Raw genomic sequence first — 21,098 nt, 5'->3', positions numbered from 1 at the left:
AGCTTACCACCACCTTCTCAAGGATAACTAGGGATGGGCAATAAATGCTGGCCCAGCCAGCGAAGCCTGCATCCTGTGAATGAATATTTAAAAAAAATTTTTTCCAGCAATGAGCAGACAGTTGTCTCCAAGTTGACAGGTTGCATTTTAGTTGTGTATATCCCTCCATGGCCCCACCTCCAGCCCTCAAAATTCTGTGTTTCCCCCCATTCTTCCTCATACCATTAGTGGAATATGAATCCAAATCATGGCTGTAAGTGTATAGGTGGGTATATCCTGCGATTGGACTTAAAACCTGGAGTGACAGCGTTATGACGGAAACAGCAGTGGCAGAATGTTTGTCAAATTCAAAATTTTTAACATACAATTTATTGTTGATAGTTCATAGTCTTCTGAACAAAAAAATGGAATCAATGCCTGCATGTTAATATTGGAGGCCTTCACAATCTTTTACTGCCCATCTGTTTATGGATCATGTACATCTGTTTTTCTAATTTAGGAAACAATATTTCAGTGGCTTGGATACAGAATAGGCTAGTAGAAAATGACAATGGTAGGAGTCATCAAGAGGGAGGTTGCAATACTTAAGATTTTTTTTAAAAAAACTGAGGACAATGTTCCAGAAGTTAGCAGAGGCCGTGGCTTCCATATTAAGAACTCAGCAGAAAAAGTAGTAGGGCCCTGAGGGCTGCTGGAGCATGTAGGAAATTGGAACCAGAATTCCAAAACTCAAGCCTGCTCTGTCATTCAATAAGGTGGCTGGTCTTTCTCAACTCCACTCTCTGCCCTATTCCCATGTGCCTCAATGTACAAGAATCTGCCAATCTTAGTCCTGAGTATACTCAATGACTGGGCCTCCATGCTCTCTGGAGTAGAGAATTCCAAAGATTCATAACTCTCTGAAATTTCTCCTCATCTGAGTTCTAAATGGCCACCCCTCATCCTGAGATTAGTTCTAGATTTTCAAACCACTAGAAAATCTGTGTCTACCCTATCAAGCCCTCTAAGAATTTTCTACGTTTCAATGAGAGTCTCTGATTTTTCTAAACTCTGGAGAATATTGGCCTATTCTGTTTGAGATCTCCTCATTGAAAAGCCTTCTGATAATCTAGAGATCAACCTATTGAATTTTTGCTGAACTCCTGCCTTTGGTAAGGAGACCAAAACTGTGCCAGGTACTTTGGGTGTGGTCTCTCAATGCCTATACTCTTGTACTTCAACCCCTTTACAATAAAGGCTGATTCCTGTACTTGCACTTTAACTTTCAGTGATTTGAGTCCAAGGACACTAAACACTCTCTCCCTAGCCAGCGATGCCCACGTCCCATGAATGAATAAATAAAAAATGCCAGCATTTAATGTAGAAAATAGGAGTAGGAGTATGTCATTTGGCCCTTCGTGCCTGCTCTGCCATTCAATATGTTCATGGCTGATCCTCTATCTCATCGTCATATTCTCGCTCTCCCCTGACTGGAAATCCGTCTATTTCCTCCTCAGATATATTCGGTAACTTGGCCTCGACTACCTTCTGTAACAGAGAATTCCACAGGCTCACCACCCTCTGAGTGAAGAAATTTTTCTTCACCTCAGTCCTAAATGGTCTACCCTGTGACCCCTTCAAATTCAATAGACACTCCAACCAGAGGAAATATCATCCCTGCATCCAGCCTGCCCACCCCTCAGAATTTTTATATGCTTCAATGAGATACCTTCTCACTCTTCTAAACTCCAGCGAAAACAGGCCTAGTGAGCCCAATGTCATCTCATATAACATTCCTGCCATCCCAGGAATCGGCCTGGTGAACCTTCACTGCATTCCCTCTATGGCAAATATATCCTTTCTTAGGTAAGGAGACCAAAACTGCGCACAATACTCCAGCTGCAGTAAGACATCCTTGCTCCTGTACTCAAATCCTCTAGCAATTTTTCAAACATTTCCCAATCTATCACCATTTAAATAACTCTGCTATTCTGTTTTTCCTACCAAAGTGGATAACTTCACACACATCCACTTACTGCACCTGCCATGTATTTGCCTGCTCAGTCAACCTGTCTAAATCGTCTTGAAGCCTCAGTAAACTTGGAAGTATTACATTTGGTTCCCTTGTCCAAACCATTGATGTAGCTGGGGCCCAAGCCCTGCAATATCCCACCAACCACTGCCTGCCACTCCAAAAAAAAAGACCCATTTATTCCTAGTCTGTTTCCTGTCTGCTAACCAATTTTCAAGCCATGCCAGTATATTACCCCAATCCCGTGTGCTTTAATTTTACACACTAACCTCCTATATCAAAAGCTTTCTGAAAATCCAACTACACCACATCTGTTGGCTTTCCCTTATCGATTCTCCAGTAGATTTGTCAAACATGATTTCCATTTCAGAAATCCATGTTGATGTCTAATCCCATTGATCTTTTCTAAGTGCCCTGTTATCACATCCTTTATATTAGAGTCTAACATTTTCTCTGCTACTGATGTTAGGCTAACCGGTCTGTAATTCACTATTTTCTCCCTCCTTTTTTAAATAGTGGGGCTGCAGTTGCCACCCTCCAATCTGCAGGGACTGTTCCAGAATCTACAGGATTTTGGAAGATGACAACCAACACATCCACTGTTTCCATGGCCACCTCCTTTAGTACCCTGGGATGTAGATTATTGGCCCCTGGGATTTATCGGCTTTCAATCCCATGCATTTCTCCAGCACTGTTTTTTCAGTAATACTAATTTTCTTCAATTCCTCCTCCTCACTAGACCCTTGGTCCTCTAGTATTTCTGGGAAGTTATTTGTGTCTTTCTCTGTGAAGACAACAAAAGTTTAATTGCTCTGCCATTTCCTTGTTATACATTCTCCCATTCCAGGCTGTAAAGGACCTACATTTATCTTCACCTATTTTTTTTCTTTTTACTACTTATAGAAGCTTTTACAGTCCGATTTTATATTCCTTGCAAGTTTACCCTCATAGTCTCATCTTTAGAATTAAAATTCTGCTTTTCCCTTGCTACCAACGTAGATAATTTCACCCTTTCCCAACATTTTACTTCATCTGTCACCTTGCTTGCTCGTTTAGCTGGTCCATATATCCCTTTTCAGCCTCTGTTCTCCTCAGCTTTCTTTCCCACTTCGCTTTGTATCGTCAGGAAACTTGGATATGAAACACTCCGTTCTCTCATCTAAGTTGTTTATATATATTGTAAGTAGCTGAGGCCCACAACTTTGTGGCACTATGCTAGTTAGAACCTGCCAACCCAGTTTTCTTCCCCATTACCAATCCTTAATTCAAGCTAATCCATTCTCCTTCATTGTAAATATAATTCCTGCAGAGCTCATCTCTGGGACTAGAGTTCTCTTAATATCAGTGGGAGGAGCAATACTGGAATCTTTAGTGAAACATTAGATAAGAAAACACAATCTGAGAAAACATTGATTTCTAAAAGGATGATTGTGCTTAACCAACTTTACTGAGTTATTTAACAAGTAAGAGTAGACAAAGGTAAGGTGGTATACATAGACTTGCAGAAGGCCCCCGATTAGGTGCTGCATAAGAGCCTCTTGTGAAGCAAAACAGATTGAAAGCTGACTGCAAAACTGATGAGGTTATGGAAAGTTTCTCATGACGAGCAGGCAATGGTCTCTCATAGGTATTTGTACGGGGACTGCTGTTTACCAGACAAGTCAATGATTTGGATTCATGAACTGGAGCTTATGTCATCAGTATGTGCAGCTCCCCATAAATTGGACATGCTGTGAAAAATATGGTCCACCCTGTATCCTGAGATTGTGACCCTTTGTTCTAATAGACACCCCAACCAGAGGAAATATCATTCCTGCATCCAACCTGTCCACACCTGTCAGAATTTTATATGGATAACAGGATAACAGAGTGGAAATGAGAATTATTTTTGTGCAGTGAGTTAATTTCTGGACTGGACTGCCTGAACGGTAGTGTAAGCAGATTGAATAATAACTTTCAAAGAGGAATTGGAACATTTACAGGACTATAGGGAAAGAGGAATGGACAACTCTTTGAAAGACCAGCTTAAGCTCAATGGGCTGGTTCACCACATCCTGTCCTGCACAGTTTTGTGAACAGGCTTGCAGACTAGGTGGATCAATGGTAAATGAAACTCAGTATGAGCTGGTTCATTTTAAGAGGAGGAACAAGGAGGCCACTTATACCTTGGAAGGTAAAAAACTAGATGGAGTACCACAGCAAAGAAATATGCAAATACAGATATATAAATGACTAAAAATAGCACCACAAGACTTAAAAGTACAAACCAAGTAATAGGATTTATTTCTTAAAGAATGGAATACCAAAACTGGACGATGATGTCAAATTGATACAGCCCTTTGGTGAGAGGGCACTTTGGGCAGATCTGGTCCACATACAAAGGAAAGTTTAGAAAAGATATACATGGCTATTACCAGCATTGAAAAGTAGCAACTGTTCAGAAAGAATGAGCAGGCTGGAGCTCTTTTCTCTGGAGAGGAAATCAGGAGGAAACTTGATAGAAATCTCTTACACTTTGAAGGGGTTTGGTACTTTGAAGGGGTTTGATAGGGTGGATGCAGAGAAACTGATTGTGAAGAGCAACAGCATGAGAAGCATAAAGATGATTTTGGAGTTGCTGGAGTGAGGGACACAGTTGTAATCATTCAACAACTCAGGAATTTGCTGGGATTTTTGACGAGTCCCTCGCTGTTCCTTTCCCCATTTACTGCTATGTGTTATGCAGTACAGAAACTGACCATTCAGCCCAGCAGGTCTCTGTTACACACTGAACTACCTCCCTTCATGTAACTGCCTTGGCATCAAACCTCTTCCTTTGTTAACAGCGAGGCTGATGAGGCATTGTGCAGGAGGCCCTGAAGATTGTTAGCCCTGTCACAGAAAACAGTTCTGTTTTTAAAACATCCTTTTGTTGGATATACAAAGAGCAAGAACAGATTTAGGACGAAAAAGACATTAAAAGCCCACAGCAAAGATCAGAAATTGAAACTCCATGTGAATGAAGGGTTTGGAAAGAGTGGGTGAGTCCAGGGCAGGGGGCATCGATAGAGGATGGTTGCCCACAGATCAAACCATGAACTGAAGAGGAATTTGTTCGTGTGGAGCAGTGAGAATGTGGAACACGCTGCCATATGGAGGGGCTGAAGCAGTTAAGACAAAAAGGGAAGGATTGAAGCACGCAAGAGCACGATGGGGATAGAGGGAACTGGAGCAGGGCCGGAAGAAGTCATTAGCCAGGTAGGAGCTGTGTGTGGAGAATAAATACTGACACACTTGTTGACTCAAATGGCCTGTTTCAGCGCTGTAGGAAAGATGTAAAGGAATTTAATCTGAAATTGGCTATTTTTCCAGGCCATTGTGAAAAAACCCTACACCCTGCAATAGAGGAAATGTCATACACTCCTATATTCAATGCAGAGATTGCATTATTTGGAGTATGCGAGGATTTTAATTGCTTAATAAAGAAATCTCTTGGAAATCCATTCCAAAACTGTCACTACATTGTATGTCTGAGGAGGTATCCTGCAAAGCATTTTCCAAAAGTTTTCACAATATGTACCCAGTTTCCTACTTCCATAGCACACTGCTCCCTATTTACAATCATGCAGCTTTGACTTACTGGGAGTAATATTGTGGAGGATCTGTCACTTCATTTTAGCTTCTCTAATCAGGCTTTATTTAGAACAGGAAAAGACCAAAGACTCCAGCAAGGCTCTATTTTCATAGACTAATTCCAGTGTCTGCTTTCTCATAATTTCTCTCAATTCTCAGAGTTGATGTAAGTTAATAATTGGATTTCCCACCCCCTGCCACCATTGTGTGAACTATAATGCCAAAAGCGTTGGCCTGGTATTCACTTCTGCGACGATTATATTGTAGCACAACAGCCAAGTTATGATGCTACCAAATTTATTTGGTGATGACGAGGTTAATCATGTGTCAACCATTAATTTGCTTTAAAATACTACATGGAGAATTAAAACGATTGCTTATTGCCGATGGGTTAATTATCAGGCCCATATACTGTGGTAGCTTGTTTTTTCTAATTGACCATATATTTGAATTTTCTCCATGCCCTTCCAGTGTCTCCTGAGAGGTGCAATTCCGGAGGTCCCATGTCAGGAGTTGGAGAGCAGGTGGAACGCTGTTTGAATTCTGAGCGTGCTGACTCAACGCAGAGCGAATGGGAATCTGGTAATCTTCAGTCTTGTCTTCTGCCTATTCTATCAACAAATCCCTCAGCAGAATGACTGATCTTGCGAGTACCTGAGACGTACGACAGCTTGCACTTCTCTCACACTGCTCTAGTATAGAGGAGTCAGAGGCAAGATAATGTATGCTGAACACAGTGAGCAGGGAAAGTGGGATGTGAGAGCTGAAGAGGTGTTCTGCAGGACTTTTGACACATGAAGGAAGTGACTGAAAGAGTGGTTAGTGATGATAGAGCAGTGAGAGAGGGGAGTGAAGAGTAACTTGATCTCAGAGGAGAGGAGGGAAGGGTGTCGGGTGGTGGGTGAGAGCGGAGGTTGACCAAGACAATAAAGGATTTTGGTGAGGATGTGTGAATAAGATTAGTTAAACCTTCTGTTCCTGCTCGCTATCAAGCGATTGCTGCTGAAGGTAGCATGTATGGGTGTCTGTAATTACCTCTCCCTATCCCTTCTGTCAAAACTTCTCTCCATCTGCCACTTGTTTGCCCATTCTGCTAGCCTGTCCTGTTGCAGTCAATTAATATCACCCTCACTCTTTGCCACTCCTCCAGGCTTGGTATTTTCAAATTCTGAAATTTTTCTGTATTCCAATGTCAAGTCATTTATGGACATCAAAAAAAGCAGTGGTCAGAACGCAGTCCACCTCCCTCCAGTCTGAAAAATAACCATTTACCACAGCTCACCGTTTTCTGACCTTAAGCCTTTTTTATCCAGTTAGTCACTGACTCCTATTCTATGAGCCCCACTTTTGTTAATCGGCCTTTTATGCAGAACTCCTAGGGAAAGATGGTGGCATTGTGGTAATATCACAGACTAGTAATCCAGATGCCAAGGTTAATGCTCTGGGAGCATGAGTTCAAATCCCACCACGGCAGTTGGTAAAATTTAAGTTGAGTTAAATCTAGATTTAAAAAGCCACTCTTGGGACTTTTCATGGTCACTATTACCATCTGGTTCAATAATGGGCAAAGGAAACCTGCTGCCCTTACCTGGTCCCACAGACATGACAGATCTACCAGAGGTGGTGGCACAACTGCTATGCAAGTCGACGGAGTTGCCCTGGGAGTTATGAACATTGATTCTGAACCCCAGGAAGTCTAGTGGCATCAGGTCAAGCGTGGGCAAGGAAACCTACTACTGATTACCACCTCTTGCCCCAACCACAGCTGATGAATCAGTACTCCTCCATGTTGAACACCACTTGAAAAATCACTGAGGGTGGCCAGGGGTCAAAATTTACTCTGGGTGAGGGGCTTCAATGTCTTTGTTCAATGCAAGTTGTGAGGGAACCACAAGAGGGAAAAACATACCTGACCTCATCCTCACCAACCTGCCTGCCACAGATGCATTTACCCATGACAGTGTTAGTAAGAGTGACCACCACACAGTCGCTGTGGAGATGAAGTCCTGCCTTCACATTGAGGATATCCTCATGTTGTGTGGCACTACCACCCTGCTAAACGGGATAGCTTTCGAACAGATATAGCAACTCAAGACTGGACATCCATGAGGCGCTGTGGACCATCAGCAGAATTCTACCATTACCATCAATCTGGAGCGGGGATCAACCCTGGTTCAACGAAGAGTGCAAGAGGTTGTGTCAAGAGCGACACTGGGCATCCCTAAAAATGAGGTGTCAACCTGGTGAAGCTTCAATACAGGACTACTTGCGTGCCAAACAGCATGAGCAGCAAGCGAGAGACAGTGATTCCACAACTAAAGGATCAAATCTCTGCAATGGTGACTGATGGTGGACAATTAAACAACTCACTGGAGGAGGAGGCTGCACAGATATCCCCATTCTCAATGAAGTGGGAGCCCAGCACATCAGTGCAAAAGTCAAGGATGAAGCATTTGCAACAATCTTCAGAGATTGGCTGATCTATCTTGGCCTCTGGAGCTCGCTAGCATCACTTGCTAGTATTCGGCCAATACACCACATCGGTATAAAAGGCTGAATCATTCACAAGAATCTTCAGCCAAAAGTGCCGAATGTCAGCCTCCTCCGGAGGTCCCCAGCATCACAGATGTCAGCCTTCAGCCTATTCAATTCACTTGGCGTGATATCAAGAAATGGCTGAAGGCACTGAACACTGCAAAGGCTATGAGCCCTGACACCATTTCAGCAATAGTACTGAAGACCTTTGCTCAAGAACGAGCTGTGACTTTTGCCAAGCTGTTGTAGTACAGCAACAACACTGGCATCTACCTGGCTATGTGAAAAATTGCCCAGGTATGATCTTGTTTCAAAAGCAGGACAAATCTTTGGAGGTCCAAAATTGTTGGTCAGTCATCTCAGTTCCAGGACATCACTGCAGGAGTTCCTCAGGGTAGTGTCCACAGCCCAACCATTTTCAGCTGCTTCATCAATGACCTTCCTTCTGTCATAAGATCAGAAATGGGGATGTTTGCTGATGATTGCACAATGTTCAGCACCATTCGTGACTCCTTAGATACTGAAGCAGTCCATGTCCAAATGTTAAAAGACCAGGTTAATATCCAGGCTTGGGCTGACATGTGGCAAGTAACATTCACGCCACACAATGAAGTCCTCTAACAAGAGGGAACCCAACCATCTCCTTTTGATGATCCATGGTATTACTATCACTTAATCCCCCAATATCAACATCCTCGGGGTTACCATTGACCAGAAACAACTGGACGAGTTATCTAAATACTGTGGCTACAAGAGCAGGTCAGAGGCTGGGAATCCTGCAGCAAGTAACTCCCCTCCTGACTCTGCAAAGCCTGTCCACCATCTACAAGACACGAGTCAGATGTGTGATGGAATAATTGCCACTTACCTGGATGAGCGCTGCTTGATGCCATCCAGGACAAAGCTGTGACAGCACCTTCCACTACCATCTAGAAGGACTAGGCCAGCAGTTAGATGGGAGCATCACCACCTGGAAGTTCACCTCCAAGACACTCACCATCCTGATTTGGAAATATATCGCCGTTCATTCACTGTCACTGGGTCAAAATCCTGGAACTCCCTCCCTAACAGCACTGTGGGTGTACCTACACCACACGGACAAAATCCTGGAACTCCCTCCCTAACAGCACTGTGGGTGTACTTACACCACAGGAACTGTAGCGGTTCAAGAAGGCAGCTCACCACCACCTCCTTAAGGGCAATTAGGAATGGGCAATAAATGCTGGTCCAGCCAGCGAAGCCCACGTCCCATTAAAGAATAAAATAGAAAAAAAGTTGTCAAATGCTTTCTTAAAATCTCCATAGACAACACCCATTGCGTTCCCTTCATTAACCATCTTATCCAAAAATGCAATTAGATTTGTCAAGGGCAGAATAAATATGTCCTGATCTTTTAAATCATAAGGAATCTTTTGCCATATTGAGTGTTTATAGATTAACAACTGCAGTAACAAGTGCATCTTTCTTGTGCTTTTTGAAATGTAGGGAAATTGCCTGGGATGCTTTAGAGCTATGAGGAACAGTTGGGCACAGAATCATAGGATTCAAGGTTAGGAAGAGTGAGCAAAAGCTTGGTCAATGTGGACCTTAAATAAGACAGTGAAGAGACAGCATAGCTTGGGAAGGAAATTTCAGGGTATGCGACCTAGCAAGCTGAAGGCATGGCTGGGGCACTGAGAAGCCAATGTAGATGCATAGGCAGGTGTGATGGGGGAGAAGGATTGTGCAGGATAGGCAAGGGGCAGCAGAAATTTATGGAGACTAAACTGGTGGTCAGGAAGAATAGAGTCTGGAGGTGACAGTGGAAGGGTTGAGGATTTTGGCAGCACATGAGCTGTGAAATAAGGGAGGTGGGAGAAGTCGGCAGTCTGTGATGAGGAGAATATGGGCATGGAAGCTCCAACAGCTTCATATTTGTAAAGAGCCTCATTCAAAGTGAGATTGGGGCTTATGGATTGGTAACAGGTTGTGGGAAAGAGGTTTGCAGTAGTAATAGTGAATAAGAAAAACTTGTGATTCAAATGGAAGTGATTCTTATAATGCATCCACAGCAGTTTATTTAATCTGTTTCACTGTACATCCAGCAAGGAAGGGCACAGTGCTGGATTTAATTCTGTGGAATGACCTGATAAGAGATGGAGACTTGGGGAAAATGGGTAGGTTCATATTTAAAAATGTAAAGGAAAGTTGAAGTCCCAAATGGAGGTGTTAGACATGGGGGGGGGGGGGGGAGAGGGTAGTGACAAGGAAAAATAAGAAAATATTCAACTGGGTAAGCGATAATTTCAATGAGTTGAAAAGTCATCTGGACTTGGGTGGTTTGGTATTAAAGATTAGCAAGTGAAATAGTGAGTGAGCAATGGGAGGCCTTCAGAGCAGAGAGATTTTGGTACAGATTAGACACATTCCCACGACAGGGTGAGGTGGGGAGGGGTTTAAAGCTAGATAGAGCCCCATGGATGATTAAACATCATTTAAAATGAAACCGGAAAAGAAGCTTATGATAAATGTTAATAGATGAACAGAGTGAGTACAGAAATTGGAGGGGAGAAGTGTGAAAGGAAATTACCAGTATTACGAACCCTGTAGAGACAGTTAACATTTAAAGAAAAATTCGCACACCCAGTGATTAACAATGAAATTACGCCAAAAGATTGCACATTTTTTAACAAAGCCAGAGAAGCAGACTAGATGCCAAATGACCTGCTCCTAATTCTTGTGTTGTGTACTGTACATATAAAGATAAATGAACAAAGTAAGCAATACTAACAACACCATTTAAGACTTAAAGGGGGAACTGGGTTTATACTTTACTTCCTAATTCTACCCAAGTTTCATTATTCATACAAGACCTTGCGGATTCATTCACTTCTCATTTTTGGTATTCGACTCCAGTATGCCACCGCTCTCCAGAAGTTACTTCAATTTTTCCTCTGTGTTCCAGCTGTTCTGAGGTATGACATTTCATAGGGATCCTTCCGAAAGCTTTTGGCAAAGCAATCCTCCGACTTCCTTCCAAACCATACAACTGTGGAAATCTCAGTTGACATTTAGGCCTCACTGCATTTGTGATTTTAAAATTCAGGAACACCCCTACTTACTAATGGCCTCTGCTCCTTGGCTTCCTGGCTTTGGACAGACGCAGCTTCTGGCAGACACACTCTGTCTTCTCTAAGCTAACTGTTTTTAATTGGGGAGCAAAAATGAAATACTGTGGAGGCAGAGGGCATAACTAAAAGTACTTTGCATCAGTTTTCATTAAAAGAGGATTCTGCCAAAGGTACAGTGAAGAAGGAGATAAAGATATTGGATAAGCTAAAAGTAAAGAACTCTTTAAAGGTAGATAGTATCACAGCAAAAAGGCACACAGTTGGATGATGTTCCAGTTGGTTGGGGTGATGGTGTTTGAGGCATTAATCTGAGAAAATTAGTAGGCATTTTTTAAAAATGGGTTCATAGCTGAGAACCAGTGCAGATTTGTTAAAGGCAAACTTGATTGAGTTCCTTGAAGGAATGGCGAGGATGCTGAGGGTAAAGTGCCTGAGAATATAAAGTTTCAAAAGGCATTTGATGAAGTACCAAGTTAGAAACTTGTTAGCACAATTGAAGCCCATGAGGTTAAAGGGGCAGTGACAGTGTGGAGTTGAAATTGGATGGAGAAAGAAACTACGCAGGGGGTTATAATGTGGAATATTCTGCTTGAAAGGATGGTGGATCAGATTGAATAACTTTCAAAGAAAACATAAATAATTGAGGAAAAATTTGTATGGTTACGGGGAAAGTCAAGTGGGACAAATGGGTAGCTGTTACCAAGAGTTGCCATGGACAAGGTGAGCCAAAATGGCCTCTATTTTGCAAAACGTTGACCCTATAAGTATTTCAAAAGGATACAGTGGAAAATGGGATGGGATAGTTTCAGTTCAAGTCAGCAGATAGGATCACAGGCAGTTATTTACTTGCTTTGTGTTTGGACTGGAAATTGTACTGAAAGCAGTGTTTTCTTTACAGGTGCGTCCCTTAGCAAGCGACAGGGTACAAACCGCAGGAGAGGTCGAGGCTCTGGTAAGCGGAGGAGGCGTAAGGGACATGTGCTCCGTAACCATGAAGAAAGAGAGCATCAGTCTCCCCATCAACAGAGAGCAACCTGTGGTGAGTGTTTTCCTGAGTTTATTTTAATTTCTTAAATTTTACAGGGGCTGAAATCTATCATATATATAATATATATATAATAAAGTTTTTAAGAAAATTTCTAATGGGGAGCTGCTGGCTCTAAGTACTATCTAGGTAACTGAATATACAGAGATCACATTGAGTATATTGGGCACAGAGTGCTGACTCCTAAACACGGCAAATATCTTTTCAACGTGAAATAGAGTTGCTGCAGAATTGAAATATGGGGGTAGAAAGTATATGGTATGATGGGTATGATAATAAACAGGACCGACAAGAACATAGCTTTATCAGCAAAGACATGTCCTGTTATTACCAAATGAATAAACTTTGTAACTACAAAGAAGCCTTCTCTATCCCCAACCCCACCCCCTCCGAGAGAGAGCTGGTTAATATAGAATCGGTTTCAGATGAGTGCCAGATAAAACTGGCTGTGGGCAATGGCATTCCAAGTATTCTTAAAAGAAACCAGTCACTCCGGCAAAACACAACTTCAATAAATCTGCATTTTTATACCAAGGAGGGATGGTGTTCTGCAGAAAGAAACTGTCACTGTGCTTTTGGTGACATTGCCTAATGTTTGAAGTGCATTGTAGAGCTTGAATTCATCATAGAAGCTGTGGAATTCCATTTTTATTGGCATTTTGTGTACAAGTGGGGGCCGAATATTCATGTGGGTCAGTGAGGAGTGACAGTGCAACAAGCTGGTCTCTGTGGGAATTTTAAAGTCTTTTAAAAACTTGCCAGCTGAGCTTCCCACAGCGATGTAAATTCCCAATGTATAATTTCTCATCCAAAAAAACCCACAGGCAACTAATCTTAGAGATGGGGTAGGGGGTGACATTGTTTAACAATGTGTTTATGGGACTGATCTGTCGTGACGTTCCCTAGAGAAGCCCTGAACTTTTTTTTTTCACTTTGGAAATGTGGGCTGGTCTAGTTAATAGGATCCACAGGTCAGTATTTCACATGGTATCTATCTTGGAAGAAACAGGTGTTTTTTTTGTCCTAGGCAATCCATCATGTTCCTTGGTCCACTTCAAGCATTATAGTATGAGATTGCAATTTGTAAACAAAGCAAGTGTCGGAACTGAACTATCTCAGCATGCTTCTGGGTAACTCAGCAGTCATGATCGTACTCAAATGCTCACAGACTGGTCTTCCGATAGTATTGTGTGAATAATCCCATACTAATCCTCTCGGTCCAGTGCTGCTTAAATAAATATGCAGTGTTCTTAGTGATTGTACTTATCACATGAGCAAACATTTCGAGTATCTACATGTAGTTGATCTATATCTTGATACCCATTTGGTGGGTGGGTGCATGACTCCTTGCTCTGCTCTTAAGTTCAACCATGTGCAAACAGCATGCCAAGAAGTCTTGGAAGTATCACTAGCTTCCCTTGCTGAGTATATAAATGAATCCCCATTGTAATACAGAGCCAGGCAGGGAAAGAAGGCCCACCTCCAGTTCCTTGCCTTTTTAGAAAGGTGGGGGAAGGCGTTTGAGTTGCGGTATTTATATAGATATCATACAGGATCGGGCTCAACTATAATTCCCCTCATTCAGAGCTCACTGAGCAATAGAAATGTCAAACTTTTCCATTTCTTGTCCAGCTCACAGTCCAGGAGCATTTCCAGACAGATGTGCTGGTGGTCATTATTAAGGCTTGTTTTGTGAGACCACTTGCTAAAGGATGCTCGATGGTATGTTGGAAGATGCAGTTTCTCGACTGGAAGGTTGAATTTCCTGAATAACATTCTCTTGCATTCTGTTCCTGGGTGCACTAAAATTTAATCCTCCGTAACTTTATTATAACATCTCTGCTCTTTGTGTTCTAAGAAGTGACACAAAAGTGGCCAGTCCACATGTTCTCGACTCCCATCTTTCTCTCCACCACTGCCACCCCTGCCCCAGCATCCTCACTTTAAAAAAAAAGAGACAACATACATTTTCTGCAGAAGGGTAGGACTGTTGGAGTGATGAGCAGCCCCAGGTTTCAGATTTACCAGCCTGTGTGGGAGTTGAGCACTCATAAATTTGTACTTCAGGGACCAAAGCAAGTCTGATTTTCATTCTCAAACCATAGAAGCTACAGTTGTACTGACAACTTTTAAAGCTGCAAACCTTTTAACCTCCATGGCACTGAGTGGGGCTTGAACCTTTCCATTACTCATTCAAACTAGCAACTTTTCACCAGTCTGTGAGCATATTGTAATAATCGACACAGTCCAAAGAGCTTCAGCATATGTGTTTCTGAATGAACTGGAATTGTTGCAGTATATTGATCTTAAGTTTAACTGTAGTGTTGCAGCACTCGGTCACTGCTAGTGAATTGAGGATTGTAACTCTACAGTAAGGCACCGTGACAATTTACATATCTACTTGAACAATGGTGGAGCCCTTCCTTGGAGTTGATTTACTTGCATTTTCACACTTGTGTTAAATAAATGATGAGGAATTTTGTGGAACAAAACGTTTCTTTGCAAAAGTCTGGTGAAATATGTTGATCCTGTTTGTGTCCATGTTGCCTACGTGACAGCAATCCTACCCTCTGAGCGATCCGCAAGATATCTGTTCTAAAGAAGAGTCTCTCTATGCACACGTTCTTTCAAAAAAACATAGGTTGGCTCTCTTGTACAACAACTTCCTTCATGATGTGGCAACAGAAGTTTCTGGTAGGTCCGAGCACAGCATCAACGACAAAAAAGCAGTATGTGATTTTCTTCAAATATTAATCGCAAAAAAGCCTTTAATTCTTTAAAAGCAATCCAAGGATTCTTGTTTTACTATAATATAATTATAGTACAATCTAGTTGTACGTGCTTTGAAAAGTAGTGTAACTTGTTTTATACTTGAACAACACTTCAGCTTCTGTCGCGAGATCTGTTTTTTTGAGGATTTTTGTGATCAAACATTTAATTGCAGGTGTACCATTCAAAGGTTGGTGATAAGAGAGTTTGTGTCTCTGACAAAGATTCAACTTTAACGAAATGTTCTGACACGAGAATAGAAAAAGGTAAACCTTTAAACTTGTTGAGGGGGAACAAACACTTGCTAGACTAAAATACTCAGTGGCCCAAATATTGAAGATGGCAGCTAGGCTAATCCCTGTAACTGGAACACAATGTCCTGTTCTCGATAAAAGCATATTGTGAAGTATGTCCTCAGTGTCTCCATGAAAGGCCAGAATTACTTCAAACTAAAGAAAGGAGCTATTGGAATTGATAACTACCTGCAATCTGCTGTATACAATCTTGTCTTAACAAACCGGGAGGATGTAAAAGACCCTGACTCTTTAAAAAAAAACAAAGAAGTTTCAACAGCTGGCCTCAATCCCACATCTGGGTTCAGATTTCAGTATGGAGTGACCTTTGGTTACCTGGTTCCTGCATTATCTTCCATTATGAAGTCCTGGGCAGTTAGTAAGTGAGCATCTCAACAATACTCACAACTCCCCCAAATGTGTTGGTGAAGGATCCTGAGGGGTGGGGGAAGGTTGGTGAGAAGCTGCTGATGCTTCCAGTAAACAGTACAGAGATTTTGACTTCCATTTTCTGGTGGGTGTGAATATCCAGATGGTTACTAAAGCAAACTGAAATTCCTGTGCAAAATGTTGTGGTTGGAGCTGGTTTGAGGTCTGCCAGGAGTCAGGTTTCCACCCACTATTGTCCCTTAGAGCAAGTTGGGAGACGTTTGGAATTGCCCATCCATGAAGTGGAAGCCTGGGCTCTACCCGTTTTCTGCTGTTACACAAAACTAGTTTCAGCACACATCTCTTTAATTAAAAGAATAACCCTAAAGGATTAACTCCCAAAGAACTTGGGTTCCAGGCATTTGCATGCAATTATTGGTCAAAGCTTATCACTAAAATTTAGAAAGGCTAAACGGAGTTGGTTTGCGGCAGTCGTGACACTTTTGAGATGCTCTCTGAGATGGACATCATTGACTTGAAACTCCATGATTACATTCAATTGTCAGACTTTGTATATGGTTTCAATGCCTAATGGGGAGGCAGGGTGGGCGGGGAAGTCCTGCCCCTTCCCATGTATATATTGGAAAGTAGTCCTGGGCTCCTTGTTTTAATGGACGCATGAAATGACTCGAGTTCACTTGTTACTCTACATCAGACTCTTAGTATGAGTGTATCCTTTCCAAACTCTACTCAACATTTTATTGGGAAGATAATTGACTTCAGGGCCAAATTCACAGAACCATTAAGAATGCGAGGATCTGTATGTGGGAAATGCGATCTCATTATCAACACTATGTCCATAAGAACAGCCAGGGCACTAATTGCCTTATTACAGCTTCCTTACTGGTACTTGTGGCATCAGCATTTCTGATTGGAATACCATGCACTGAACCAGTTAGTATCCTAGGACCCAAAACCAAGTGTCAATCTGTGTTTCTTTTGATACCCTGAAGGTGAAACCCTGTCCACCCTTTAATTCACTATAATTGTTCATGCTGTCTCCCTATTTTCCACCTGCACCATCTAGTCCGATCAAATTGAACTGATGTGATTCCCTTTGATCAAGCACTGGTTATAGTGTTTGTCACTTGTTCTGCCACACTTCAGTGAGTAGCTGCATGATGGTGGCTGAATAGGTGGTGAAGAATTTTTTTTTACATAGTGGCCAATCGCACACAAAGCAACAGTAGCCTGCTGCTAGCAATGTGCTCATCGTTATCTCCAACACGCAGCACGTGTCTCGGAGGTACAGCAACTGGTCTTCCTGCCACTGTTTGCTCTGTGCTTAGTCTGGGTATGTGTTGTGAAGGTGAGGCCTGCCTGTCTCTGTTGCCAATTGTATAGTCTGAGCTTTGTATGCGTAACTGTTCTGTTGATGAAGCTTATATCAAGTGGCAGAAATGTTTTAAAAGTCAAAACCTGTCTCTCTCAGTTCACAGTTAACACTCTGCAGCAAGATGATAAAGTAGACGCAAAGAGCGAGCTGGTGGACTAATTGTCAACCAGCAAAACGCAGGAATTTAAACAAACGGGGGTCCCCTCAGCCTCAAGGAAGTCAACTTACATAGGAGTTACACTCTCAAAGCAATCTGCTCTCCTGTATCTACGTTGTCTTTTGGACTAAGGTGCACATCTTCTCACAATGAAGCTTGAGATTCAGAGCTGGAATTTGGGGGTATTCTTTATCCCCACAATAACCAAAGGTTGGAAAATACGGAACAGCGTGTTTGTCAGTGAATTCAACTGGCATATCCGTCTCGAAACATGTTTATGTCAAGGATACATACATCTGCTGGGTGCTGTTCGATTGTCACATGGTTCCCATCCAGTAGGGAGAACAACCTTGTGACAGGATTAAAAAGTTACAGCCAATTAATGATGCTGTATATCTTTCCTACTGTACACTCAGGATTATGCAAGTACTTTGGAAAAATGTTGGATTTAAAAAATTCAGACAAGGCTTTCCTGTCCAGATATGTAACCGCTTCCCAGTTGTAACTCAGCGGGTGTAAGTTCAAATTCAGAAGTGTCCAACTCGTTCTGTTTACTCCAGCTGCAACTATTTTTAAGGTCAAAAAGCAAGGCTTGAATTTGTAAAGAAATGACTCGATGCTGTTATATAATCCACTGAGGTTTGGTTTAATGTGTCCAGCCCTAATAGTCCACAGTATGTCAGTGTTATGAGGGTCAACTTTCTGGGCATTAGCTGGAAAGGACTTCCATATGCTTGGGGTTCTCATAACCAGGACATTGCAATATATTGATCTACCGGCATATGATGTAATTATTGTTATCTAGTGTCATGGCCTTACTGGAAAGTGGGCTAGAAAGAGGTAATACTCCGGAATGATGTGTTGCACTGCAGACAGATGTTTCCTGTGGTATCTCACTGAGAGATTCCCAGGGTTCTGGAACTGAAGCAAAGCCTGGCACCTTGAGTGTGCTGTATAACTAGCCCAACCTGGCTCAGCCTTGCTTCGTGGCATAAGTCTGTCTCTTTACTACTCTATCCTGATGTCTATTGCACATAAAATGCAGAACCTATGTTGCTGCTGCTGATTTCTGAAGTTTATGCAGCTCAAATTAATTTAACTTTTACCAAAAATAGTGAGAAAGCTCCCCCATCCCCAACTACAGAAATGGAATTGTGCATCAGCCGTGGATGTTCTGTTGTAAGACGAACACACCTTTTGCTGCTTTTAGTACATGTGCCCTGCTCTTTACAAAAGTAGAAGCTTGTGAATCAATTTGTACGGAAAACTCTGGTTCCTGCACGTGTTAACTACTGGCAGAGATGAGGACTGAGTGGAATCTCTGAACTACCTTCGTATTCACATATGGATGCCTGTAAAACTCTTTTCATTTCTGACAATTCACTTTTCAAATCCTGAAAACTAGTTTAACCAACTGAAGCAAACTGTAAAATGTAATGCTGCCAATGGTACTGGGGAATTTCTGACCAGTGATCCTTACTGAGGTTATATAGATCAATATATTTTGGCATAACTGTTTCGCTGGCCAATGTGTTCTGTGTTTAGAGATTCCACTCTTTAAAAACCCCGTGCTGCTTTCAGCAAGGCTCCCAAACCCTGTCTCTGATTTAAGTACCCACTTATATTTACTTCCAGGGCCATTCGGGGTACTATCTATCTCCCCTACTCTGACCATTCTCCTGCCTGACCTGTGTAATGGGATCCAAACAGTGTTAACCCTTTGAGTACTGTATTGGGATATGTGTTCACCTTTTATTTTAAGTACCAACTTGTATTTAAAAATTGGTCATTACACTGTGTCCTTATTCTTCTTGTAAAAATGGTTCCCCCTCAAACTGTGACACACCCCCTCAAACTGTGACACAGAAGTGTTTTGCCAGTCCTAGGAAGACTGTACTCAAAGGGTTCTATTGTTGTTCCAACTCTGAAATATTACTGATGGTTGGGGGGGTGGAGGGTGGTGGGGTGCAGCTGGTAGTATAACTTCCATCCACTGGCAGGCCATGAAATTTTCTAAGATAGCAATGTACCCCAAGAGTCCAGAGCTGGGTGCTAAAATCCCCTTTCATATTAACCAGATATTGTTCATCAAAATGTCAAACTGAATCTGCTGTATAATGGAGACCACTCCAATCTTGTTGATTTGTTACTCGACTTGTCAGTAGTAAATTTGATGTGGTAAATGTCACTGTGCTGAATCCACTTTCTCCTTGATGGGAGGGGGTCAGAGATGTGTTTGTATAAGTTGCTGCTTCCACAGGTGTCCATCCATGAGGGGAAACTGATGTAAAGAAAATTCATGATGGTGCTCAGCGTATGTAAAATCCTTTAATCACCTGCATTTCTTCACTAGATGGTATTAACTGACTTGCTCGTCTTGTTCTTCACTGTTAAAAGAAAAGAGAGTGAGAGAAACGGGAGCCTCAGTGTGTACAACTGTGGCTAAAAGTATTGGTACTATGAGTGTAGCAACAAGCTACACCCAATATTTGGCTATGAATTCAGTTGTAGTTAGCAAAAGCAAACTGTGCTGCCCTGAGCTAAATGCTTTTTTTAAAAAAAAAGTAAATTTCTGGCACAAGCATTTCGTGACTTCAGTCTGTTAAAGTTGAATATTGTACAGGTGTTTGAAACAGGGTTTCTTATTTACTGAAATCTAAATCCACAATAAAGGCACAGTTTCTCTCAGCTACAGAATTATTTCCTCCTCCCTTTTCTCTATTCTTCATTACAAAATTGTCCTCTAAATTTTGTGGAGACTGTGCTCCAGTCTGGGTGAATCTGGTGTGAAGTGGAACAGGCTTTGATTCTCCACACTTTTTAAGCTCAACTTGAGATAGAAAGTGAGCACATTCCATATGATTCTTCTAAACCAGTGGGAGAAAACTCATTGATCCAGCATTAAAGCATACTTTGATTTTACCATAGTTTAGAAAGTTTTGGTTCCAATGGCTTTCATTTGTAGTTTTAAATCCAGAACCATTCTGAAACTTTAATGTGCTCTTGATATTGGCGCTTCTGTTATGTTTCCTTGGGTCACACAACAGGAAAACTTATAGCATAGCCAAACTAAGTATAATCCAATTTTCTAATGAAAGTATTTCTTCCTATTCCACTCTCTGCTAGAATAAGCAATATAGCCCATGGAGGTCAGGCCATTGAATTGCTGACTATATATATATATATATATATATACCAGCTGTTGACTTGCATTTACAGTACAGGCTAGCAAATGTGAGAATGTACAATTTAAAAATCTTCCTAAGAAAGTTGAAGTGTGTTCATGGCTCCAACTCTCAAATTGTCCTCTGTCAAACTTCCAAGCTATGTTCAGCTGCTCAGTTGCACTTTGACATGACAGAGCCAGCATTGCATGTAAGGCATCATAACTGCAAAACAACATGACACTTTACACAATAGCAATCTCAAACTGTGACTGAGATTTGTAAGTCCTTTGTACCTACACTTGGTGCATTGCAAGCAACGGAAAATGGTATTTTCTCTTTGGTTACTTTGTTTAAACTTGAAGATGTCCTTGTGGTAGTGGTTTAATCACAGCATGTTCCCGTGTGATCACTCAAGGGAGCAGCTTTTGTGTGTTGTAGCTGTACCTGAAGGAATGGCAATCATTGGTTCACTGTAAAGAGGTGGCATCCCTTATCTGTTTCAAAAATAATTGAGCCCTCGAAGGAAAAGGAGAAATTACATGTTTCTATCTTTGTCTCTTTCACTCTCTCCCTCTGCCTGTCTCTCATTCTGTCGCACTTTGTCTCTTACGCTCTCTGAACATCTGCGCGCCCC

General features: G+C 41.9%; 1 protein-coding gene across 2 annotated transcripts in view; it reads left to right on the top strand.

The window, feature by feature from the left end:
* The window catches only part of LOC121273991 (DNA-binding death effector domain-containing protein 2-like), a 39,128-nt gene that overhangs the window by 13,827 nt on the left and 4,203 nt on the right, over positions 1–21,098 (top strand). The window contains exons 2-5 of one of the 2 annotated variants that reach the window (XM_041181121.1): positions 6,095–6,205; positions 12,167–12,307; positions 14,955–15,007; positions 15,258–15,348. In XM_041181121.1, the coding sequence (XP_041037055.1) occupies positions 6,095–6,205; positions 12,167–12,307; positions 14,955–15,007; positions 15,258–15,348 (396 nt within the window). The remainder of the gene's footprint in view (positions 1–6,094; positions 6,206–12,166; positions 12,308–14,954; positions 15,008–15,257; positions 15,349–21,098) is intronic. The other variant, XM_041181123.1, reaches the window with a different exon arrangement.

This window comes from Carcharodon carcharias, assembly GCF_017639515.1.
Source record: "Carcharodon carcharias isolate sCarCar2 chromosome 29 unlocalized genomic scaffold, sCarCar2.pri SUPER_29_unloc_1, whole genome shotgun sequence".
In the NCBI taxonomy this organism is placed as follows: Eukaryota; Metazoa; Chordata; class Chondrichthyes; order Lamniformes; family Lamnidae; genus Carcharodon; species Carcharodon carcharias.
Note: the sequence above shows the minus strand (reverse complement) of the source record. Positions and strands in the feature narration are given on the sequence as shown.